General features: G+C 35.4%; 1 protein-coding gene across 1 annotated transcript; it reads left to right on the top strand.

Annotated features, from left to right (window-relative positions):
* On the top strand, positions 1-27,945 carry LOC126756373 (high affinity cAMP-specific and IBMX-insensitive 3',5'-cyclic phosphodiesterase 8). Its single transcript, XM_050469403.1, is given in 17 exon segments — positions 1-1,238; positions 1,241-2,142; positions 11,323-11,379; positions 11,477-11,676; positions 11,950-12,009; positions 18,580-18,634; positions 19,075-19,173; positions 19,323-19,433; positions 21,405-21,574; positions 21,691-21,901; positions 24,332-24,499; positions 24,570-24,662; positions 24,728-24,976; positions 25,046-25,265; positions 25,343-25,503; positions 25,573-25,840; positions 26,908-27,945. Coding segments are annotated over 17 exon segments (4,221 nt in total). The 5' UTR covers positions 1-184; the 3' UTR covers positions 27,051-27,945.

Here is a 27,945-nt window from a genome sequence, read left to right as displayed (position 1 = left end):
CAAATCTTATTCATAAATCAAAATAACCAATAAATACTAATATGTGACTAACTTGAATAAACTAAAAATCGAAACTTCAAAGTGTGCTTTCCTATAAACTTCACACAAAATTTATTCCTAGTGCAAAAGTTAAGTGACAACAAGCAAAAAATTTCTTAAATCCAGCACAGTTTAGGATTTCCATATGAAAATGCGAAAGTGTTTTGTGAAAATCTCGAATGTCTTTCGCCACAAACCCGCGTATGCAACACCAGAGGTTGAACACTACAACGACGCGCCGGCAGTGGAGGGGTATGTGCGTCACAGCAACGCATATGAGGACGATGAAAGCGCCAGGCGCGGCAAAGTGTGGGAGGCGAGCGCCGCCAACAACGACAAAACTAGCGCACGAACAGCGGCCGTCACAGCCAAGCGCACCAATAATCTAGCGAGTGATAAGCTTAAGGAGTGCAATGATAAGAGCGCTGATAGTGTCGATAAGGCCACTGACAGCGCCAACACCACGACAAAATCCACAAATGCGATTGCGAAAGCAACGCGCATCGATGGTAACGTCAGCGAAGTGTACGCTGGACGTGCGGTGGCGGCTGGGGAGCGCGCGAATGTGGTGGAGAAGAAGAAGAATAAAGATAAGTCCAAGTATTTCATGCGCAGCGCAACGTCGCCAAGTCTGGGGGAGCAAAGCCAGCCGGACAAGAACACGTGCGTCGGCAACGCGGCGCTGTTGAGCACCAGCGACATGGGTGATATTGCGGTCTACAGAAGCAGTCACGAGTACGGAGGTATGGGCGATAATAGAAACAGTGAACGCAGCAGTACGCGGAGCAGTGGACGAAACAGTGGAATTTTTAGGCTGTTTTTGGGCAGTGGAAAGAAAAAGAAAAAGGACCAGTATGATGGCAGCGAAACTGAGATGGAAAGCAAAAAAGAAAATAAACAAGAGAAGCATGGCGATATGAAGAGCCGGGAAAGATATAGCGCGCCGGAGGAGAAAGCGCCGCTGGCGGTGATGGAGCAGCAGCAGTTGGGGTTCGATGAGGATGAGTTAAAAGCATTGGTGAAAAACATCAGAACTTCGGGCAACACAACGGCTGTAAAAGCGCCACTGCTGGACAAACCGGATGATAAAAGTGCGGGTAATAAACGCAATACTCACACCTCTGCCAACGCTAAGGGCGATAAAGCTGCTGCCGCGCATGATGACACACATCGTTATCGCCCTAACGGAAGCGTGGACACAGAGAGTCAAGAGTAGACGCCAAGGGTGCTGCAGGCGTTGCGAGTAACAAAACAACCAAGGCACACGATGAACGCAGCTACATTTCCGAGTACAAGTCCTTTGTTGAGGATGAAAAGCCAAATTTAATTGGCACGCCATTCCCCGAAACGGAAGCCTTCAATTTCGAGCAAGCGCTTAATCGCAAAACAAGCGAACGCCACTCACGCGTACACTCAACCGAAGCGCGCATCGACTTAACGAAGTATCGCAACGAAACACCCAAAACGCCAGAGGAGATCGAATATGAGGCCAATATGGCGGCAGAGAGTGCTGACGTTATGACTCCACTGCCAAACAATCTCACTTTCTCTTCTGGTCGCAAATCGCTGACCACGGCGCGTCCGCTCGCCTCCGATATCGCTGACATGATACGCAATTTGGATGCGAATACTTTGCGTATCAACAATATGACTGTTGAGGAGAAGATTGACTTGATGCGTCGCTTCGAACAACCGCAACAACCAGATAAGGATAAGCAAGTGCATCATCCACATCATCAAAATCATCATGCTCACTCCGCCCAACAACAACAGCAACACAATTCGTTGCGTCGTTCCTCCGGTTCGCGCAATGCCTTGAATCCGTTGCGTTTGGCCATGGAAAACCGCATCGTGTTGCAGGCGTCATCTGTCGGCGCAATGCAGCAAATGCAAGGTGAGGTTGGCGGTATAGGTGAGTCCACTTGCGACTCGGATGATGAGCATGTGGAGGTGGTTTTGCGTCGTAAATTCGTCGACTATCCCGACGGTGAGAAGGTGACCATTTCCACATGCCTGTACGAGCGCCGCCAGCCGGAGTGTCCGAAATTGAAGTTGTTGGTACGATCGCAGCAGAGCGATAATCGCGACGAAGGCAGTGGAGAGGTAGGAATGGTGGGAATGTGGGTTATATAATTTGTATTTTTCCGAAATTTTTAGTTTGGACTTTATGTGAAAATTCTTTTTATATTTAATTATGGTTACTTTGCTAGCGAGACAATTGTTCAATTCACAACCTGTCGCAAAGCATCGTAAAATCGTAACATTATAAATTTTTACACTTGTTTTTTATATTTTTACGATTTTACGATGCTTTACGACAGGTTGTGAATTGCTCAAATATTTATTTCTTAAAAATTTTCCCTTCGAAGATAAACTCGATATACATACATATATGTATAGTATATTACTATCTTTTGAAGTATAGAGAAGGAACTGTAGATCAGATGTACAGTCACGTACTCTAATGATATCTCTAATGCTATCAATCGGAGTTCCATTTTCTTCGGGCCTTCCACTTCGGGATTCTTGGAATTCATAGCAGGCTGTCCATCGGTCTGCTATTATTAGTTCTTTTGCTGTCGCAAGATCCTATTGATTCAAGACCTCAGTAAAGTTAGCCTTTCACTACCTTACTGGTTCCTACATGTAGAAGCTGTTTGGTAGAAGACGAGGCAAAACATCTCAACACCACCTTCTTGATTTTCTCGTATTTTCAACATCAAGACTCAAATATCTCGAAGCTTACTCACTCAGGCGCTTTATCGGCTTAGAAAACTGCATTGCTGAAGTAGGAAGCTGTCCAGCGCTTTGCTATAATTAGTTCTTCCGCTGTCACAAGACTCTATTGACCCAAAGTGGATCGCAAGTTTTCTAGTGAGCTTTTCGCCCCCATTAAAGTTAGTCTTCCACTACCCTACTGGATCCCACTTGTACAAGCTGTTTGGTAGAAGACGAAATAAAACATTTCAACATTCTTGATTTTCTCGACTTTTCAAGATCAAGGCTCAAATACCTGGTGGGAATAAAAACAAAACACCTCAGCATAATAAATTTCATAGTGGAAGAAATCATCTATCACTTAGCTAAGTTTATTCGGTGATTGTGTGTCTTAGCTAGATAACTTCAAAACGGTGATTTGGGTGTGTGTCTTAGCTATATAACTTCAAGAAGGTGATTTGTGGTGTGTGTCTTAGCTAGATAACTTAAAGACGAATATTGTAATGGGTTGTCAAAAAAGTCTTGCGGTATTTTTATTGAATTTTTTTTTATTGAAATTGAAATGAATTTTTGATGTCTCATGCCCAGCTCTTGACCGATGCTACGGCTGCTACTATGCCGGTCTCTTTCGACCAAATCAGCGATTTTATCGCAATTTTCAACGACAGGCCTTCCGGAGCGTGGCGCATCTTCGACCACCTCTACACCAGAACGAAATCGTTGAAACCATCGTTGTCCGGTGGAAATGGAAACTGTATCGGGTCCATAAACTGTACAAATTTTATTGGCGGCTTGAGATGCATTTTTGCATTTATCGTAGTACTTGTAAAATATGCCGTATTTTCTCTTTATTTTGCTCCATGTTTGCGACGCTATAACTCACGAACGACTTAAAAGAAACGACAAAATCAAACACGTGTTAGCGATGCGACGAATAAAACTAGAACTACGCGCTTTCAGCGCCAACTAGCGAAAATACCGCAAGACTTTTTTGACAACCTATTACTCTGTATGTATACCTCCGATTGTTAATCTGACCAAAGACTAATAACCCTTAGGGTTTTGCTAAGGCCATATTGAAATCTACATGTAAGCACTTCCTAGTATAATTGGATTTATCCCAGCAAGCTTTGGAAAGGCTTTATATATATTTGTTAAAAAAATATCCTGTCTTTAGTATGAGGTTCACATGAATTGGAGTTTAAATATTATTCATATACACATATAATATAGCATTTTTTAGAAGAAAAAGTTAATCGCAATTCCGCTCTAATTTATAATTCCCAAACCCCCAAATCTCTTAGCAAATCAAACAATTCTATCGACTTGTGCAACAATAAATTTCGCCTAATGGCTTCACATGCAATTCCAACTAAAAATTATTAAATTAGCACTTAAAAAGTTTCGCAAACAAATGTTTTCAAAGAAAGCATTCGCTTAGAAATAGAAATCAAAATTCACCGCATGCCAAAAAGGGCCCTCAAGCGTGTACATTCAATAATTTCTGTATAAAAAGTAAAACATTGCGAAATAAGCGCTCAATAAATGTAAACAAATATTCGTAATTGCGTAAACAGAAATCGTACGCTGCCGCCGCACTCGCCACTGTAGCATACAAGCCATGGGTAAACACACAAGTAATTACCGGAATTTCGTATACTTGAATTTGCAAATATTAAAATTTAAAGCACTTTTTATGCTTTTGTTCAGCCACTTATAATCCGCACACTTTTAAGTGAAATGAATTTCGGCTTGTTAACGAAAAACGTACGCAAAGTTATATTCAAATGCGCCGCGTTCTATTTATAGGCGCTGACTTGACGCTGGGAAATCACGCCCTCGAAACAAAAGTATGGCGTCAATTTACTGCTCATGCCATATATATGAGCGTATAACTGTTTTTTTAGCACTTATGTCAAATGACATTGTTTGCAGTTGTCATTACTGGCATTTAATTTGTGAGGGAATTTGCGATTGTGAAATTATAGGAATTTGAGTGTAGAAAATGAATTTGCTATGGACTTAAGCGATATACTAAAGTTATTGTAACTCTCATGGGTCTCAAATTATATTTTAACCGCATAAACTATGTAACACTCGGTAAGAACCGACTGAGAGCCTAAAAATGCATATATGTTGGTTGCCTTTTATATTTCGGGAGTCGCGAACAAAAACAAATTTTAATCAGCGAAAATTGCTTTACAGTTTTTAAAATATTCACCATTAAGATCTGTGCACTTTTGCATGAGTTTGAACCAAATGTCGAGGCGCTTTTGTCAATCTGATTGAGGTTCCTCCAAAGCTTGCCTTTTGAACGCATCAACTGCCTTTTCAGGTGTCGAAAAACATTGAACTCTTAGTTGATTTTTTACCCACGGGAATAAAAAGAAGTCATTCGGTGCCAAGTCAGGTCTATATGGAGGATGAGTCATCAAGCCGATGTTTTTAGTGCTCAAAATTACAGTTGTTTCAGTAGATGTCATGGTGAAGAGTGATCCGTCTTCGGCGTTTGGTTTTCTTGACTTGTTAAAAGACAACCGTCGAACAAATGGTGGTATACCACTGAGAACTTACAGTACTGCTTTGTTCCAGTGGTATGGTTGCAACATGCCCAGCTTTTCCGAAGAAAGCAAGCAACCATTTGCTTGTAAGTGCTTCGTGCTTGAACAACTTTTGTTGGGTTTGGCTCTTCCTGAAACGCACATACAATCGACTGCTGTTTACTTTGGAGCATAAATTTACGAAACATCATCTGTCATAACGTCATATGCTAGTCCCGTTAATGCCCATAGTTATGTCAATCTCGCGATAGGTCACATGACGGTCTTGCAATGTCTGGTTGCGTACAGCCTCAATAGTTTCCGGAACGAAACAAAAATTGATTTTGGACGATCTTCACGAAATTCGTCTTGAAGTAATCTACGACCCCGATTGAATTCACCATACCAGCGATACACACTGGTCCTTGATGAAGCTTATCGTTAAAAATTGTATTCAGTTTATCTATGCAATCTTAATCCACGTTGAAAGTTGTAAAGAATAATCGTGCGAAAATTTTCCATTTTTTTGGTCCAGTAGAATATTTTAAGTTACTGTAAACAACACTAATAGCGCTCTTGTGTCAAAACCTTCTGAGTATGTATAACAACAAAATTGTCAAACTTTACGATACAATAGTGAGTTTCCAGATTGCAACATTGCCAAATATGGAAATATAAAAGGCAACCTACGTATTAATGATCAGCGTGACCAGCTGGTGTCGGTCTATCCGTATATAGGCAAATTACTTATTCAGTTTTTGAGATATCGTTTTGAAATTTTGCAGACATAATTTTTTCCTCAAGTAGCTGCTTATTGGTCAGAACCATCGCTATCGAACTTCTATAAAATATAGCTGCCATATAAACTGGCTGATCAAAATCAAGTTTCTGTATAGAAAGTCTTTTTATATGACGAGGTATCTCCACAAAATTTGGCGCAGATTATTTTCTACATTAGCGCCACAATCTCTGAAAATATTTTTTCAGATCAGACGACTATAGCATTTAGCTGTCATACAAACTGATCGATACAAATCAGGTCCTCACATGGAAAACTTTTTTATATGACACCATACTTTCACAAAACTTATCATGGATTATTATCCAAAGCAGCGCCACAATCTTCAAATAAATTGTTCACATCGGACCACTATAGCATATAGCTACCACAAGCAATGTAACTGTGGAGGATACTATAGCTTTGCTGCGGTTAAAATTAACGTTTTAAACTGCTTTTATAATGAACTACAAAACCAAGTCAATACTTTAATTGTAAGAATTTAATATTTTCGCATTTTCCTATAGATCATGGGCATCTTATTCTTAAAAGCGGCTTTGTTTGACGTCTTCTTACCTTGTCATTCTACGCGCTTTGCAGGCATTCAAATGAAAATGTTCTGCTACACCTTTCTGTTGTAGTCCTTTTGTTTGACAATACAAAAGCCTCGAATTGTAACGAAAAGCGCAAATAAACTGAAATAATGAAATCCTTTAATCATACCATTTCCTTGAAATTCGACGCGTTTAAGTCAAAAGTAAATGGGGTCACAAAAGAAAACAGCGCACCAGTGTTGTATTGTGATAAAGGGTGAGCATAATGCGAAGCCTTTGGAAGGCGAAACATTCAAAAGGTGAAATTTTATTGTTTAAAATATGGAGGCAGATTTATACAATAAAGACAACCCAGCAAACATTAGGCTTGGTTAGTTTTTCAAGTTTCTTTTTTTTGTTTTTTGAAAACGCATGTTATTTTTAAATATTTAAGTCTGACGTAGGGTATTATATGCGGAAATAGATTGGGTTTCAACTTGAGCGCAATGTTATTTTTCGGCAAAATGGTTTGAGTTACTAATCGTATGTATTTGTTATTAATTTTTGTATCTAAATGCTGATAATCACATCGTTCCCTCTCCCTTCTTGATTTGTTCTGCATTCAGTATCCTTAGAGAATACCAACTTGAAACTTCGCATGGTCTCCAAAATTGTTCACTGGGATGTTATAAGCGCACAAACGTAAAGCGTAAAGCTTATTGCAATATTGCATACTATTGGGCGCGTAATAATTTGTTGTAATGGGATTTGAGGTTTTGACTTACCTCACATTAGGCTGGCACATTTTGCTTTTATAATAAAAAATTAGTTTGATGAAAATATCGGATATAAGAGAAGTTCACAAAAATATCTCAAATTTACACATTTTCATTTTTCTAACAGTTAATTTTTGTTCTTTTTTTTGACATTAAAGTCAATATTACTTTGCAGAAATTCTAGATATTTTGGGCTTTTTCCGAAGTAGCACAATTTTTTTTAATATTCCTTGTTTTTTCAGAAATATTCAAAGCTTTGTAAGGAGTCCTAACAAATGTGGCTGATTTAAATTTGTTAACATCAAGTCAAAGAAAGCTCTTAGTTTGTCTTCTCAGTTTTAAATTTTAGTATCATAATCTTCATCAGCTTATATTGCCCCAAATTCAATTTAACCTGCCTTAATACCCATAACATAAGCTTATTGACTTACACTCACCGCCCTGTCTACATATATATATATATATTCATATGTATATGTATATATGTGATATTATATATATTTCATCTGTACATACGTATTTACTTTAATGCTCCCGAATGAAGTCGTAAAAGTATTAACACGAAATTGGAAATGCGCACTAAACTCACCGAAATTGAAGCCTTAAAATTTCACTTTTTCGGTTGAATTGCAATTGGCTGCTTTTGTTGGGATTTTCTCAAGAGCGTCTCTGTACATTTTTCATGTGCAGAGATATGAAAGCAGTGTAAGAGATTAATATAACTTTAAGCTGTTTTATTATCACACAAGCAAATATAATAAATATATAATCTTTAAGTGAATTTATAGGCAGATTTTTTTCGGAATAAAAGTAATAAATTCTTAAAGTGAATTTAGTGGCAGATTTTATTCTGCAAGTGTAAGGATTACAAAAATATAACTGTTTTAATATTTTGACAATATTTACACTTTCAGAATAAAATCTATAAAAAATAGTAATGCAGAAAATATCACTACACTGTATATTTAAAGTGTAATTCACATTAAAAAAATTCCGAAATATTAAAATTATTTAGTATTTTGTTGGTATTGGACGCTGTTTTCATCTCTGTGGGTGCTTTGAGGTGCCTTAAAAATTTTGAAATCACAAAGGAAAATATTTAAAATATTTAATCAACTTAGTAATTCTCACTTTCTTATTCAATATTTTGCTGATTAACTTTCTTATCAAATATTTTGAAGTTTTTTAATTTTATGCTAAGCACAACTTGGTCGAACCGGCAACTCTAAAGAAAGCAATTACTGCTAGAGTATTGAGTAGTGGAGCAGAGTGTAGAGTAAAAAGTTATAACTTCTAGAATAGCTTCTTATATATTAAATATATCCCCATTGAACCGCTTTCCCACACAATTCTTACATAGGTTGCTCATACGCCGTGACATCACTCATACTCTAGTTTCAGTTACTCATACGCACCCGCATCCTAAATAAACATATAATATTTAATAACAAGAAAAATGAACGAAATGAATTCAGTGTCGAAACGACTTCCGAGCAGGTGTCACAAATTACGTGAGCTAATGTACTACTGATATGAATGAATTGCGTGGCCACGCAAACCTTACCACTCAAAATTTTCAAGCATATTTGACTACATTTTATAGCGGTACTTTTTGCGGTATAGAAATTTTTTGTTTAGAAATAAGTTAATGACATGTTATTAATCAAAAATATTAAAAATTAAAAACAAAACATATTCAGCTCATGAGCTCTGCAAAATGAGCTCGAAATGTAAGAGCCTGACATGCGATGAAAAAATTATATTTTTTATTTTTTTAAATTATTATAAAAAATATTTTATTTTATTTTTTTTTAATTGAAACACGGAGTTTAGCAAGTGTATCACTTTAAAAACATTAAAATCGGCCGCTTTTGTATAAGCACAGAGAAGCTAATTTGTGTTTTATTCATTAAACGTAATAAATTAAAAACTATGATTATAATATAATTTATTTACTTATACTTACTAAAAACATAAAAAAACGAAATTAAAGAAAATCCCGAACGAACGAAAAAGTCCGAAAAAAAATTTAAGAATGGATAGTGGTAAGGTTTGCGTGACCACGAATGTATAAACTCAAGCGAACAGAAATATATTTAGTTGTGAACCCCAAAAAAGCAATTTATAATCATTTAATATTTTTTTAGCTCATTTCTGTAAATTTGACACTCTTTAAGAAAGAGCTACCGACAAAAAATTCTAACACTAAAAACATTGAACTACAGCTTCCGAACCTAAATATGTGAGAACTGTTATGCTAAAAAGCCTCAACGCTTTGCGATGCCTAAAAATAAGCGAAAATATGCTATAATCGACTTTTTATAACTTTCACGTCACGAAGCGCAAGTTACTCATTTCATTTAGAGTCGTTGCTTTTAACGCAAGTTTAAATAGATTTAAGGGACTGAATGAGAGTTTTCGCCAAAGCAACAAGAAATTAGCAGAAGAAGGTTTTTTTGGAGGAAATTTTCTTAAAATATTTCGAATAATGAAAATGTAACATTTCAAAATTTTTTAAGGGAGATACCGGATGTGAAACTTTTTACATTTTTGGTATTTCAATAGTTTATAGTTTACAACATTAAAAATAACATATTCAATTTTTTTTTTATTTACTAGAGTTCATTGTACGGACAATATCTGTTCTTTTTAGAAACTTTTTTTAGGTTTAATGAACAAAAAAGGCCGGCATCACCGTAGCAGTGGAGAACCCTTTTTAGCTTTTAAAATAAGAAACTTTACTTGCTTCAATAAGCTTGAAAAAATTTGTTTTTAAGTAACAATTTCAAAAAAAACATTTTTATGACTGAAAATATTTGCCAAAAAAAAATCAGATTTACAATTTTTGTAAACTGTTAATCTAAAAAAAATCCTACAGCGAATTTCTTTTAATAAATAAGTATATTTTTCCGACAATAATTGATTGATTTTATAAGTGAAATATTGAAATAAAATACGCGAAAATATATTTTATATATATTATTTTGATTTTCATTGCTCGCTTTTTATTAATTTTTTATTTTTTTTTAATTTAAAATTTTCGCTGTTTTCATATTTTTGAACATGTGTATCTATATATAGGCCTATCTTCAATATCTTTCCATTAAAGAATGAAATATATATAATATTCTAGTCCAGATACTAATGAAAAGGAAAATTGATATTTTTACTATCAATTTCTTAACAATTTTTTCATATTTCGATTTTTGAAAAAATTTAAAATTTCAAAAATAAATTTTTGACAAAAATATAAAATTAATACTACTATAGGGGCTAAAAAGATTCACTTGCTCATGTTTCGATTTTTTTAAATTTACTAAAATCTTCTTTTAAAACTTTTTTATTAACTTTCCTTGTGTTACATAAAAAATCACAATCCAGAAAAGGATTTATAATTCCTAAAACCCCTCCAAGTACTAAGAAACAATATTTTAATGCACTCTATGCTTTTGAGCAATTTTAAATCACTTAGTCACCACTCAGTGACCATACCCCAGCAGCGCAAGACTGCTTGCTGAACTTATAATTTATCTTCGTATAAAATGTCAGCACGACAACAAAAACAATAATTTATGCGCTGACTAGCAGAAAGTATATCCCTTTCCTATAAACACACACACACACACACACACACATATAATGTAGTCGTAATGTCTCACTTTGCTCACAATGCTAAAAGCATTTTAATGCGTAACTTAAGCTACGAACATTGAGCACTAAATGGATCTGCCATGCTACCAAATTCAATTTGTGTGGCATTTTGCTGACAAAGCGCGCGCCAAAGCCATGCAAACAATGTGCGTGTGTTTGTGCTACAAATATCCCCTTACTTAATAAAAAAGCATAATTTGCCAAGCGAAATAATTGAAAATATTTTTTTATCAACATTTTTCGCTAAAAAATAATATTTTTTTCTCTTTACTATTCTATCTTTGCAGCGATCTCTCATGGACGTGAAATTTCCAACCGTATTACCACCGAATCCCCAACTCAAGGTTAGTGCGAAAGTAAATGCAAAATGTCTTAAAACTATTTGTCGCCTTATTACCACAAACTATAAGCTAATGAATAATATATTAACAATTTCTCCAGGCTCTATTGGTTTTCCACAAGTCGGACAACATCTGCGAAGTGGTAACGGAGGCATGCCACCGGCAGCAGCTCGATGTGACGGTGGCGCGCACCAAAGAGGGCGCCCTCGACACCCTCACCAATACCAATGAGGAGTTCTATCATTTGATTATAATTGATGCACGCTCGACAAAGCACTTGGATGCTGAATATATAGCCAGGTGGGTGATAAATGATGGCCGGCTAATAGTGACAAGGTTGCTTACGCATACCTAGAGTATTATATTATATAAAAAAGATCACAACGGTTAATAGTTGACGCGCCAACAGCGCTGCTTGCGCTCGCACGCAAAATGCTGCCTTTAGCTGAAGCAACCTTGACTTGTCTCTTGCCTCGGCCATTTCGGCCATTGTGCGCTGAGTGAACTTCGATTTTGTTTTCCTTTCTATTTCACTTGATTAATGCTGACTTATCTGTTCTTCCATTTCTTTAGATCAATTCGTCACACAAATGGCCATCATTTTACGACAATAATTGCTGTGGTTAAAAAGAGGTGAGTAACTTGCCGGCGTTGCCAACTATATGAATTGGAAATTTTTCATTCGTTTACAAAATATTAACGTTTAGGTATTAGCAGTTTTTGAAATATTTTAAGGTGGTTCTAATTATTTAAAATTTTACGTTACATAAAATTTTTAGAAAAGAAAGTTACATCAATACAGGGTTGTACAATATGTAACATTAGTTTGTAATGACCTAAAATAAGTCATGTTCGTGGAAATATTATACACACATACATATATCATTACAAATACATAAGTCAGTTTACTTGTATTATTAGGGTGGTCCTTACCAATGCAAAAGTGAGTTTGCATTTCATTATTAGGGTGGTTCTTCAAAAGTTAACTATATGTTTTTTTTAATTTCTCCCACTAAATCGGAGCAATGGTTAAAATAAAAATATGAAAAATAAATTTTGGTGTTAGGGTGATCATTAAAAACTTAAATATATATATTTTTTAACTTCTTCCACTCAATCGGAGCTATGCTAAAATAAAAATATGTAAAATAAAATTTAGTATTAGGGTGATCCTTAAAAATTAAATGTATATATTTTTTTCAATAACTTCCACTAAATCGGAGCCATGGTTCAAATAAAAATATTAAAAATAAATTTTAGTATTAGGGTGGTCCTTTAATATATAACTATATTTTTTGTATTTCTTCCGCTAAATCGGAGCTATGGTTAAAATGAAAATTTTAAAAATAATTTTTAGTATTAGTGTGATCCTTAAAAAGTTAACTACATTTATAACTTTTTTAATTTCTTCCACAAAATCGGAGCTGTGGTTAAAACAAAAAATATGAGAAATAAATTGTAGTATTAGGGTGGTCCTTAAATGTCCTCTTTTATTGCTTCCACTAAATTGAAGCTTCAAATAAAAATATGAAAACTAAATTTTAACTTCAGATACGAAGTACATATGTCACTCAAGTGTCAAAGATCATAGAATAGATTTCCCTATGAAGTGTAAAACAATATTTTTCTTCGACAAAATTTAACCATCTTCTTCTTCTTAACTCCGCTCTCCGGCGTTTTTCCCTGGATGTTGCAAACTTCGTGGTAAATTGAATATGAAAATTTAATTGAAATTTTTCCCCAATATTTATATACTACCCTAATACTCATAAATATACAAAAATAAATTTTCGCAATTTGTCACAATCATCTCTTAGAACATAACAGTGCTTCAATCAACAGGTACTTTTCAACTTTTATTTATTTCTAATATTTACCTAACACCTGTATGAGCTCAAAGCCAAAGAAAGTAAAAGAAAAATAAGATTATTTCCACAACTTGGCTTAACAAATTAAAAGTTTTGATTTACTCTATGTGAGTTGGATAAATAACTGCCTGGCAACGTGTGCTAGCCACATGCACATATGTCTGCGCCCTTACACAACTACGCACGCTAGAAACAACACAAATACACATACACCCACGCTCAAGAAGTCGAAGACATATCACTTTAAGACGTTTTCATTAAAACTTTTAATCAAGTTGCACTGAAATGAGCAGCAACTCACACTAGTCGCTGAAGCCGCGGGTGCCAAATACAAAAATAGAGAAATAAAAACATTAAAAATACCTGAAGAGTGCTAGATGGCCAGCTAATGCTCGTAGGTACTAACGCCGGCTTAATTAATAAAGTAATGCAATAAGCGATTTCCTATCGTCAGCAGCGCTTCTTGTTTATGCTTACTTACACGCGCTCAGCTGCTCTTTGAAGGACTGCCTTGCTGCTGCAGTGCAAGATAATCGCTGGCAATAGTACCAGCTGGCGGGGATGAGTGCAGATTTTGTAGAAAAAAGTTGAAATAAAAAAAGTGCGATAAACAAGCGAGTTGGAGATTAATTCTTTATTGCACATCGTTAGAAGAGTGCATAACTTATTAAGCGTGGAAGCTAATAATTGGAGAGCACTCATTGATCGTGCGCTAATTGTGGTTGGCAACTTATCGATGCACACCGCAAGTTAATCGCACTCGCTGTTGATGGAAGGGATTTCGAAGTACTGAAAAGCGCAATTATACCGGAAAGACAGTGAGCATTAAAAAAAAAAACAAAAAATAGTAAAAAGAATTGGTGATTTTCAACGTGATTTAGCTTTAAAGAAAAGCGAAACCAAAACAGCAATTTTTGAACCTTTTTTTCATTGCGCAACAATATTCTCGTTCGTAAGTGGAGCCATTGGAAAGCGTAACCTTGATTATTATTCATTCATCTCAGTTTCTATAGTAAGCACAGCACTTTGATAACATCAGCCGCCAATTCACCATATTATTTGAAATAAATATATATTTTTGAAATAATACACATTTCTTTGCGCCTTAATGTAGGCCTCACTTTATAACCAAGTTGATTACATAACCTTTACATAGGTTTTCAGATTTTCATTAAATAATAAATATTTTTAAGTTAAAAATTAAACACTCCAATTTCTGTGTCTTGCTTTTTATTGAATAAAATTGTCTCAAAACTTAAATTTTTGATGTACGATAAGAAATTATAAAATTTTCTCTCCCGGTTGGGTGGAAATTGAAAGGAATGGTTGGAAGGGAAGTTTTCTGTAGGAGGCTATCCCACAGGCATACTTCTAATCTACCAGATCATTATATTAGATTAAAAGTACACAACTAACTTGCGACAAGCATTGATCGCCATTCACAGTAGCGCCACCAACACCTTCACCGACTCCCTTCCAGCGAATGGCGTACTTGGAGTCAAACCTCCACCCACTGCAGACGAAGCACGCGAGTTGTCGCGAGAAACGAGAGTGACCTTGCGCAGCTTCATTCAGGATACTGTATCAGGTTAAACTCTTGTCTATCCAGAATAGACCTCGACATATCTGATATATGTTCTGCGTGCAATGAGTCTCCGCATGACACTGACCACCTCTTCGTTTGACCCACAAACCCCACTCCGTTGAAACTGCCTACCGTTGGATGACGTCGACGACAACTTAGCTAATCCCTACCATCCTAGCGGGGATTAGGCACCCGTTACAATTTTTTTAATAACAATAACACCAGACCACTGCAACGCTGACAGACGTCGCTACCTCTAAGATAATATTAGATACATTGCTCCGATGGGCAGCTGCTTTTGGTGAGGTGAGCCTTCACTACGACGGCAGATAATAGTGATAATACTATCCGCTCAAAGTTACTTAAGGAGGGCTGTCCTTACTGTCGATAGCATCAAGCTATTTTATTGTCAGACTCATCTGATATATCGGATTGCGAACGAGTTGGGTCTCCGTTGGCCTTTGGTCTCTTTTGTCACAGCAATTTTCCTCTGGCTTAATGTAGAATGTAGCAGATGCACTCAACTACCTGCTTCCAGTAAGCACAATAAGCTTGTAGGACAAGACTACAAATTTTATCGGACGCTAACTTGTATATGGACGAAGGTAAAGTGGAAATATGCAGGCGCTGTCTCCTCCATTTTTCAGTTTTTGCCAGACTGTTGAAACATTTTCGGTGATTTTTTATTTTTAAGAGCTTTTTTCGGCCAATTCTTAGCAATATTTAGGTATCTCGATGGACGCAATGAATACCATCGGTCAACCACCGTATTTATCAGATTTGGCTCCGTGTGATTTTTTCTTGTTCGCCCAGCGGAATTTGCCGCTCCGTGGAATCCGTTTTCAGTCGATCGTAAAGATAAAACAAAATTCGCTGAAGAAGCTAAAGGCCATTCCAAAAACTGCTTTTGAAAAATGTTTCGAAGACTGAGAATATATTGTATATACATATATGCATATATTTATATACAAGTATATTAATAGACCCTAAAACATTTCCCAATATGAACTCCCTTGCACATTTTAAATATTTAATCCACTCATTTCACCCTAACTTTACTGTAAGCTTACTTCTCCCCGACTTTGAAAAAGCATTTTGCTCAACTGTAATGCGACACCTTTAATTAAATCTCTTGCAACGAGAAAACTACATCCTGATAAGACAATTTTAAACTTCTGCTCCTTGTTAGCCTGCAACGACACTCATTTCGTTTCCACCCATCCGCTTTGACCTTCCTTCATTGTGCTCTGTGGAACTCTTAAGCTTTTTCGGTACAATAAGCGAGTCCATCGAAGCATTGAAATTAATTTCCAACACAACTTGTAACGGAAACGTAGTACACAAGAGAACACACAACCTTTGTTTGGCATCCAGCTAGCTGTGCTTGCAGTCCGACCAATTACGCTGCAATAGAAAGTGTATCCGGTTTTGTTGATAGGGGACAGTCACTTTGGTTAATACTCATTTTAAGGGGCGATTTGTAATTAAGATGATGATGGAAGTAAATAAGCTGATGGTTTTACACACAGTGAAAGGATTTTAAGGGGTGACCCTAATAAATGGTAGTAGAAAAGGCTGGATTTGTATATGTATGGCATGATATTGTTTTTAAAAGCGAACAATAAACATTTGGTGGCAGTACAAGCCTCAAATTAGTTCCAACTAAACCGTGTTTGACACCGAAATACATCAATTAGCTATATGGAAATTGAAAAAAAATCGAAATTTATACTATTTAGTAAAAGGAGGTTCTTAAAACCTTTAATAAACACCCTAATGCAAGTAAACGTATTTGTCATGGTATGAGTGATTATTGTGTGTGGAGTGCCATGTATGATTTAACCACAAAATTTATTTTATTTTTAAAACCAAAAGCCAATTTATAGCACCAATACCAATATATATACCATATACATATATTTGTATTTACATGAGTGTATATGTGAGCAAAGGAAATGTACACGCTGTAATCTCTAAAATCTTATGCCATCCACCATATACATAGATTGTTGAATGGAAAGTGGAAAATCGTAAAACTTTAACGGCCAAGTTGCCACAAAATACACACTTTCTTACTTAAAATGTTGTTTGTTGCATTTGTATGTATGCAGCATGTATGTATGCATATATTTATGTAAGTGTAAGTGCAAAACGAAGCAAAGTGGTGATTAAAGCAAATTATTTACGCAAAGTTTTCAACTGAATTTTACGGCGCTTTGTGAGTTGTAACGAAAATTTAAATTCAAGAACTTTAAAAAATGCAGAGAAGTTGACATATTACAAAAAAAAATCTTAATTCGAAAGTTTAAACAATTTAAAAAACTATTCATTAAATTAGAAAAGATCTTAGTTTAAAAGAATATATACTTTTTGTTAATAAAAAAATATTAAATTTATTAAAACTAAAATTAAAATTTAATAAAAAAATTTTAATCCAAAAACGAAAAAAAAACAAATTAAAAAATTAATTAAATTTTAAAAACTTTCAAAAATGCAGACAAGTTGCTATAAAAAACTCAATAATTCAACTTATTACATTTTTTTTTCAAAACAAAAATTTAATTTGAAATTTGCTGTTTTTATTTAAAACACAACAAAAAAAGTCTTAAGTCAAAAAATTAAAAAAAATTAATAATAATTTTTTATAAAACATGCAGTTTCAAAAAGCAACAATAAATAATTTTGTCATTTAAAAGTAAAAAGTAGTAAATTGAAAACCCCAAAAAATGTTATACAGACTTATTAAAATGAAAAAAATTACATTAATTTATTAAAAAAATTAACTTAATTAAAAAAATAATTTTTTTTTTTAATTTAATTAATTAAAATTCAAAACTCAAATTATAAAAACTTTTATACAGGTTGAAAATTGAATTAAATTGAAAAAAATTAATTAATTAAAAAAATTAACCTAATTAAAAATATTATTTACATTTTACATTTTAAAGAATTGGATTAATTAAAAATAAAACAAAAACGATCAAACTGTAAAAAATTTTATACAAATTTATTAAATTGAAAAAAAAAATTATTTAATAAAAAAAATAACTTAAAAAATTTAAATTAATTTTAAAGAATTTAATTTAAACAAAATTTTTAATTTCAGTTTAAAAATCAACACTAAATAATTTTTATATTGAAGAGTAAAAAGTCGTAAATAGAAAAACAAGAAAAAAATAAAGACTTGCTAAATTCAAAACAAAAAATAAAATAATTAAAAAAAATAAAGTAATTAAAAAATAATAATTGGTTAAAATTTAACTTTAAACTATACAAATTTTTTTTCAGGCTTATTAAATTGAAACAAAAAATTAATTAATTAAAAAAATTAAGTTAATTTAGAAAAATTTAAAATTTAAATTAAAATGAAAAAAATTAACTATAACAACATTTTTAGTTAAAAATAAAAATTTTGCAATTGAAAAAAAAGAAATAATTATATAATTAATAATTATTTGCTTTGCTGTATCGAAAACCCATATAAAAACTACACATTTCATAAAAAATTATATATTTCTATAACCGCTAAAATTTATTAGCTAAATGAAATAAAAGTATAAATTTTTAAACAATTTAATTCTTTATTTAAAAAGAAAATATTAAAAGAAATAAAAAATTTAATTCAATTTGAAAAATTATTTTTTTAATTATTATATTATTCTATATATAATATTATGTAATTTTACAACTGTATAAAATTCATCAAGCGCTCTCTTACCCAAGCTCTCCCCACTCTCACTCTCATTGCAGTTTCTTTGAAAAGGATGATGTACTGATCGCACTATTAGACGCTGGCGTTAATAGGGTAAGTCGCAAGTCAAAAGAACACTTTTGTTGTAGTTGCAATGCTACAATCTAGCGCAGCAAACAAACGCATATGCTTTGGTTCATTGTTGTTGTTGACCACGTTTGACATGTGTTGCGGTTTATGCAACAATGGCTGTGTATGTGTGCGCTGGCAACATTTCAAAATGTTAATTAACTACTTTCTTTCTTTTTCCATTCACACATTCGTCTGGCACACACGCTGCTTTGTGTTGTTTGAAAATATCCACAACCTGCTGGACGCTCGCATCGCTGCAACTTCAACCACAAAATTCAATTCATCGATACACACCGATGTGCCACACCCACAACATAACATGCTCACACCTACGAACTGTTGCCGCTGCGACTTCCGATGTTGATGCTGTTGCGGATACGGATGTGATTGTGGTTGTTGTTGTTGTTTTTGTGCACGTATAGTGCGTTCCCGAGACCACAAATCTTTCGATGTGCAACATTGAGCTAAAGCAAATCCTGCATTCAATTGTGCGACCACACAATGTTATGTCAACGCAGCAAGTGAGTAAGAAGAAGAAGAAGAGGAAGCATGAACATCAAAATTAAATTTACTAAAGTGTAGTGTAGAACATTTAATTCTCTACTACAGCTATCCTAAATTTAGAGAAGTCTAGTTAAAATACTATTCAAATTATTTTTAATTTCTGCAGGCGCTCTACACAGCATTGCATCGGCTAAAGGAAGTCATCCTTATCACAGACAACCACCTGCGCATTCAATATGCCAATCGGGCAGCTGAACGTTTGCTCAACATGCGTTTGGTAAGTATTTGCTTTGGTTTGCAGAAAAGTGTCAGATTCTGATATATACTTATAAAACCCTTATAAGTTAGTTTTAGACTAGATTAGACTTTTATAAAAGTCTTTTGTGATCACCTTTTAGCCGAGTCACCTACCCGCAATCAATCGATTAAATATCAACAAAACTGTGGCTGTCAAAGTAATCAGTATAGGAATCGGATTTTAGTCTAGTTTGAGTGGATATTGCGAGTCGTGCCAATAGTCCACAAAATACCTTAATCGAACATCTCTAAAATTGCATAACTAAACTCCGCAGTTAGATACAAAACGGATGACTTTGATAGAATGAATCGGTTCATACAAGCATATTTAATGTAGATATCTTCCAAACCTCTAAAACTAAAGCAACCAGATTTGTGTAGGACAAATCCTTTTGGCACCTCCTCCGGCAGTGTGAAAATGATGAAATCGGATAACAACCCCGACCACTCGCCATGTAACGGTTATGTTGAAAACTAGTAAAATTGCCATAAATAAATAAACAATTACGTCTTCTTCTTTATTGACGGAGACCAAGTTTCCAAGTGTTGCCAGGTCTTTCTCCACCAGGTCTTACCAACGAAGTAGAGGTCTTCCTCTTCATTTGCTTCCCAGCTGGTTACTGCGACGAATAGTCTCATTCATTTATTTATATCCATTCGGATGATATGACCTAGCCTTCTGTGGTGCCAAATGGAGGCTATTCCTTCTCTTTGTGTTGCTGGTGGTGCTTACGTGGCTGGAGTTTCCCTTGAGCTATCTTTTCTTTCAGATTTGTCGAGTTGTTTAAGAGTGATGGTGAGCGTAGGGGATCTAAGTATCCTACTACTTCTACGAAAGACGATTCCGTATTCCTCGTTTTGGCATCTTTATTTTGTTTGTGTATTCATTTTTATTTTAAAGGGTCTTCTTTTCAAGTCGGTATCTTCGCACGTTATAACAATTGAACTTTATGAACATCGTGGTTATTTATGCATGTAGGAATGCCAAGTGAGGGTTGACACAAGTCCTTATGGAAGCATAGGTTCAGAGCCAGGTTCGAGCACGAATCAGGAGCTCGTCTCAACTGAACCTGTACCGCCAACAAATTATGGCGACGTGCATTGAACGTACTTGAAGAACTGTCAGTGTTTTAAGGAGACGTAGGTGAGAACAGTATTAACCTGCCAGCCATTTCGGCAAGATTTCACTCTTACCTAATGAGATGATAGAATACTGTCCTCACCAGCCCTTTTTCAAACTAATCCGTTCCAGGTTTCCAGTACTCCATAATCAGAATCTTACCAGCCTCGATTCTGATGGCCGCTTGCCCAGGGTTTTCCTCGACGTCCTTGTACTTTTGGTGTTTCTCGCTGTATTGTTCCTTCGTCACTTTGTTGCCTGCCTCTCGTGGTTACGTTCTCACTCGGTGCACGCTTATTGTGGACGCTTATTTAAAGGCGGCATCTTTTCATCTCTTCGCCGGCGGTTCATTAGGTGCATGAAGGGTTTTGAGCCATGTCCTCCGCTTTTGTAACTCTTCGTCGAGGGCTGCGTATTACTATACGCAGCTAACCTACTTAGCATAGGCCGTCCACAATCCGCAAGCTGTGACCCCGGTAGTAGCCTGAGCTCAGTCTTACGAATACCACCACCTAACTTACAAATCAAGTATACTAAAATTTGCACAAATTGTCTTTAAGGTATCTCAAGACTAAAAATTTCTAAATTCGAGCCATAACTTTTCAACAGGCCAAATATCGAATATATTGATCTCAGTGCCTCTAAATGACTTTTTAACGAAAATTAAGGTTAATCTATAAGAGTTATTATTGTATTTCGAAGAAAATATTTATCTGCTGGAGATATACCCTTGTAAATAAAATAGAAGGTGTTCTTAGGGCGCAAAATGATAACATCGCACTCCCGAATATTATTTATTTATTCAAAAATATTTCTCTACCCTTCATTTAGGATGAAATAATAAGCAAACCGTTGGCGGATATATTCATTTCGGACGTCTCGACGATTATGATACACGGCCGCAAGAATAAGGAATTCGATGAGATCTTGACGGTGCGGCGCAAGGGGCAGGAAGATGTAGCAATGCATGTGCGCGTCATACCAGTCGCATGCATAGGCCGGTAAGTGACAGTTAAAAAAGGAAATATTTTCTTTATACTACTTATGATAAAAAATATCAATAGATTTCACTATCATAAAACTTTAATACTAAATTTCTAATTCCGGCACTCCACAGCACGCCCACACATTATGTCTTCAATCTCGATGTACCTGGATCACATGGTGACTTCGTCGCCACACTACCACAAGCCAGAGAGGCACCGCGCGGCTCGCAGCACTCTATACGCCGCGGCAGCGTCGACGTGCGCTCGGTGGCCTCGGATGGCCTGCGGCGCACCAGTCTGGCCAAGTTGACATCACTGCCATTGGAGGCGCCCATTACAAAAGTAGGATTTATTACTAACAAAAACAAAAGAAACCATTTAGCAAAAAGTAGCAAAAATGCAATAACAAAGCAGTGCACAAGTGAAATGCTAACTGTAGTATTTAAGCGTAGAAAACTAACCCAGTAGTAGATTTTGTTGTGCTGTCTCATACGAAAACCCATCCGAACGCCCGCCAACGTTTCAGTTTAGTGTCTGTGTATGTGTGCGTGTGTATGCTTCTGTGTCTTGCAAATGTTTAATGAAATTTGCACTTTAAGCGTTTTGTGATTGATTTTCAAATTAATTGGATTTTGGCTCAAAGAGTGCTTGCAGCTGCTCGGAAGAAAGCTGTGATTAATATTACTAAAAATTAACTAACTATTTAGCTTATAGTGAGCATATTGCTCTACAGGCATGTATCACACATACACACACACACAAACAGACAAGACAGTCGCACATAATTATGCTTCAAAAAATTAAGGATGCGCCTCAAGCAAAAGCATAGCAATACACTGAAAAAAAATTAATTTGGAAAAGTATTTTTTCACAAAGACGGAAAAAGTATATCCAATTCTTAAACTCGCAGATTCTTCTTGCAGCCACGTTGTTTCATGAAAACAATCTCCAACTTGAATTAAGTTTATTTAAGCAAAAAATAAAGCAATATTATACTTAGCTATATGCTATAGTCGTCTGATCTGAACAATATTTTCAAAAATTATAGCCTTACTTTAGAAAATAATCTGCGCCAAATTTCATGAAGATATCTCGTAAAATAAAAGAGATTTCTATACAAGAACTCGATTTTGAACGGTCCGTTTATATGACAGCTATATGCTATAGCGGTCCGATATCGTCTATACTGATATATTAATAGCTTCTTGGGAAGAAAAAGACATGTACATAATTTCAGATCGATATTTCGAAAAGTGCACAAACTTTTAGTATATTCAAAAAATAATACAGTGACTAAAAAACTATAGTTGCCTTACTTTGAACTATTATTTGACAACTTTTCAAGAGAAAAAAACTCTAAAATTACACTTTACAGTTTTATGCAATTTTTTAAACTTTACTTAAAAGTGAAAATCATTTTCGTCCAAGAATGTTGCTTAGAGTTCCACTGCGGCGAAATGTAGCTGTAACTAAGGTAGAAACACCTTGTCCTTCCCAAACTTTCCTACCATTTTACCTTTCCTACTAAATGCACAAACGTTAAGGAGTATATTTTGGAATTTAGAAACATAAATGTGGAGAATTTTTTTACACACTGAGAAAAATTTCTTCGTAATTAATAGGCCAAAAAAGTGTATAATATGAGGTCCTAAGGGTAGTGATTTTCGACGGTTTCTAAGCATATGTTTCATAAAAACCGGACACTGCTTTAGTAAACTCTAGTTTAGTCAAAACATTTGGCAACTCTACGCATGCCAGTAATAATAAATTTTTAGACTCATTACTACAAAAATTTTCTTAAACACACGAAACTCATACAATTTTTCCAGGTTTTTAGCTTGTAACACAAGTAAAAGAATTCGATATTCTTAGTTCTCAAGAAAAGTAACAAAAGATTGGTTTCAAAATTTCCGGAAAAAAATGAAAAATTTCGTAAAAAAAATCGAAATTTTCGGAATGAATTCAAAATTTTCGGAAAAGTTCCAAATTTCGGAAACAATTAAAAATTTTCGAAAAAAATTCAAATTTTTCGGAAAAATTTCCAAATTTCGGAAACAATTAAAAATTTTCGAAAAAAATCAAAATTTCCAAAACACTCCAGGGAAATAATTTGGCAGAAAAATTTTCTGACAGTGCAGCATTTCATTTAGGGCCACTGATGAGGAAATTTTCTTGAGAGCTAACCTAGCTATTATATTAGTAACTGTATTTTGAAAAATAAAACAGCCTTAGATTACACACTTGAATGCACTGAGAAAAATAAACACACAATCTTCAAAAATATATATTAAATTTTTATCAAAAATTGGTTTCCTAAATTGGGCTCACACGCCCACACACTTTTATATAACATCTAAATTTTTCTCAGTGCATGTAGCGAATAATTCAAATAGAATGAACTAACTTGAAAAACTGTGTTTGCCAAATAATAATTTCTAAAGCACTCTAAAACTTTGTTTTTTTCTCTTTTTCTCTCTTTTTATTACATTTTTACCGTTATATGTGTTTTTCTTGGTTTTATGTTTGAAAAAATATATATATATGATTATATTCATACATATGAACCGAACAACTGTTTTGCTCTCTCGCTGCTCGCTCGCTCGCTCGTTCGTTCGTTCGTTTTGTTTTCGTTTGGTTTCGTTTTTTCGTTAAATGCTCTCACAACCAAATCAAATCAACCAAATGAACCAACCAAACAAACAATCAATCAATCAACCAACCAACCACCAACCAAATCAATCAATCAATCAAACAACTACGCTCGCTATTTAGATAATCAATTTACTCTCCCAAGTACAGGAGAATTGTTCGCCGGACGAGGCACGGCTAATTGATAAGGTGATGGAGTTCTTGAAGCGTGAGGGACTTTATAGTCCACAAATGAAGGAAATACGCACAGATGATCCCATAGCGACCGATTTGATTGGTGCATTATTAACGGTAAGTTCTACGAAGTGGAAGAGTTTTGGATATTTATAACACATTTTATTTTTTCGTGCTCTTCGTTTAGGGACCAAGTCTATATTCGTCACGCCGCAGCTCAAATGACTCCATTATACGCGTGGGTGGTCGCCAATCCACTTGCATGCCCGCCAAAATGAAGGTAAACCTGCTGACTTAACTCCATTTAGACACTACTCAATGTGCTTGTTCTTTTATCCGCCTTAGGCCACACCACACATAATGGAATTACTGGAAGAATCTCTAAGTTGGGAATTTGATATTTTCAAACTGGAAGAAATCACCGAAAAGCGACCGCTGCTCTATTTGGGCATGGAAATGTTCCGACGTTTCAATGTCTTCGCAACGCTGAATATCGATGAGAATGTCTGCAAGAGCTGGCTGGCCGTGATTGAGGCGAATTATCATGCGAATAATTCATATCACAATAGCACACATGCTGCTGACGTCATGCAGGTACATTACTGTTATACCAAGCGTTATTCATAAAGATATACAAATATCTTTCTTTTTCTCCAACAACAGGCCACGGGTTGTTTCCTAACTCAGCTCGCAGCCAAGGATATGGGCATGGACCGCACGGATGAGGCCATTGCGCTGATTGCGGCCGCCGCACACGATGTCGACCATCCGGGACGCTCCTCCGCCTTTCTCTGCAACTCGCGCAATACACTGGCGCTGCTCTACAATGATCTGTGCGTCTTGGAGTCGCATCATGCTTCAATTACCTTTAGACTTACTTTAAGTAAGTAGCCAGCCCACAAATGCCTATGTTGTATATGAACTAACTTCACTAAAAACACTCTCCCTGTACCAAACTAGGTGATGATAAAGTCAACATCTTCAAGAATTTAGATACTGAGAGTTACAAATCGGTACGCAGTGTGGTGATCGATATGATTTTAGCCACAGAAATGACGCGGCATTTCGAGCATTTGGCCAAGTTTGTCAGCATCTTCGGCTCGGATGAGGAACCCAAGGATGTTAGTTTTGCAGTTTTTCTCTCCTCTCATTGCGGCATTCTCACGCTCAAACGTTTTGCTCTCTTACAGATCGTACAGTCGGAGGAGGAGAGTTCGATTCTTATTCGTCGCATGATGATCAAAGTGGCTGATGTGAGCAATCCTTCGCGCCAGCCTTCATACTGTATCGAATGGGCACGACGCATTGCTGAGGAGTACTTTACACAAACTGACGAGGAAAAGGCTAAGACTTTACCCATTGTTATGCCAATGTTCGATAGGAATACGTGCAGCATACCTAAGAGTCAAATCGGTTTCATTGAGTACATTATACAGGACATGATGCATGCGTGGGATAGTAAGTAACATCTATGATCTAATGACCAATCAGAGTCCTTAGAGCGCTTCTTTTGTAGTATTATTCAGAAAATATTACTTCCGAGACCAGAACATTCTTAAGAAACATTTCGAAAAATTTCGCCAAATCAATCTTGCCAAAATCTTCGAGACTTCACTATCTGTCTCTTCGGATAGCTGGTATTTTTGCTTCCTCCAAGTGCTGATAGCTTTAAGTCCTGATTTAGGCAGTATTTTTATCTTCCGCTCCAAAGAGTTTCTAAATACATAATTTCGCTATTTTATAGGTAAAGTCTTATGATTTTCGAGCATTCTATATCGTGGTATCTTTCACTAAACAGACCTTACACGTTAGATCGTTTCTTAGTTGGGTATGGAAAATACCCGCTCTCTTATATCGGGAAATGAATTATCCTTGATATAGTATGAAATTATAATTAGTTTAGACCATTATTAAAAGGTAAAGTTATTAATTTTCGAAGTATTTTCGGATACGTCGAAGATACTTTGACCGTTTGTTGGTTTGCTTAGTAAGGGAACCCGATTTTTCGAAACCTGAGCTTTTTCCATATTCGCTCCCTTGTATAGTGAAAAGAAGTATTCCTTTTGAGGTTAAGAAAAAGAATTAGTCTTAAACCAGAGCGACTTTAGAGGCATGACGATTCAAACCAAGGTTAAGTTATTGATTTTCGAAAAATTCTCGAATATGTCGAAAAAGATACCCGAGTTTTCGAAACCTGAGTTGGTTTTCTATATTCGCTTTAGACGCTGGACAATTCAAACTTCGATTTTAATAAGTTAAGTTATTAATTTTCGAAAAATTAGAATATGTAGAAGAAGGTACCCGAGTTTTCGAAACCAGAGTTGGTACTTCATATTCCCTCCCTTATATCGTGAAAATAATTATCTTCGTTTTGAGGTCAGGTAATAGATTTAGGCCAAAACTGGAGCGGCCTTAGACGCTAAACGATTTAAACCAAGGTTAACTTATTAATTTTCGAAAAATGTTCAAATTGTGTCTTACATATTAAAAAAAATGAAATACTAAAATCAAACTTTACTTTTAAGGTTTCATCGACATGCCGCAACTGGTCACCTACATGCAGATCAACTACTCACAGTGGAAGAAATTCGAAGAGCAGGGTGTACACACACTGGCAGATGTCAAGAGCAAACAACACAGTTTGAGTGTGAAGAAGAGTGCCAAATAGCATTTGGCATTCAAGAGGTTGTTCTCAGGGCTATTAAAGCCACAGCCGGTCCAGCCTCCATGTGCGTTGACAATTGGCGAAAATGAAATGGAATATTGCTTGCAAAAATAAATACAGAGAGACAACAGAAACGTGAGGCTATTGAGATAACAGCGTAGAACCGGAAAGTGTACGAGAGAGTTGAAGGAAAATGATGCGGCAAAGTCCACATACAATTTGAGAGAGAGACATAAAACAGCTGACGCTGGAACACAGGGCAAATGCATGCAAGGCTTTTATGTATGGGGTTTTTTGAAAAGCGATTAGTTGAGGTTATGTGTTGTATGAAGTGGCTTAATTGTTTTCTGCAGCAGCGACTGACGTGCGGGCTTGAAGCTTGCGATTTCAGCACAATGAAACGTCGTTTATTGATTACCAATTTTTTGAAAAAAAATTAAGACAAAACGCACTTGATTTGCACAGCTGTGTGAAGATCTGAAGATCCCAACTGTCGCGTGTTGGAGAATATGAAAAACTCTGTAAATTACCCGTGTGGTGGTATATATTCATGAAAACTCAACACTTGCTATAAGTCTCTCAAGCATTGGCGGCAACTCGCGCCGATTGTGGCCTGAACCGGCTGTACAGCACACACACACATACATATAATAATACAATACAAGTATAATACTAAATGTTCATTTTTCTTGGGCTGGACTCAAAATTGAAAATTTTCACAAAACAAGCAAAAAAATCACAAAATGACCAAAAGAAAAAAATGTATACAAAAAAAGATGTTTTCTACACTTTTAACACGCAAAAAATATTTTAAGATGATTTCTTGAAATTATAAATAAAAAAAGTTATTGTTAAATATAATAATTATATTGTAATAAATGTTGTTGAACGTTATGAA

The sequence above is a fragment of the Bactrocera neohumeralis genome, chromosome 4 (assembly GCF_024586455.1).
Source record: "Bactrocera neohumeralis isolate Rockhampton chromosome 4, APGP_CSIRO_Bneo_wtdbg2-racon-allhic-juicebox.fasta_v2, whole genome shotgun sequence".
Lineage (NCBI taxonomy): Eukaryota > Metazoa > Arthropoda > Insecta > Diptera > Tephritidae > Bactrocera > Bactrocera neohumeralis.
The sequence above is the reverse complement of the archived record's forward strand: the minus strand, read 5'-3'. Positions and strand labels throughout refer to the sequence as shown.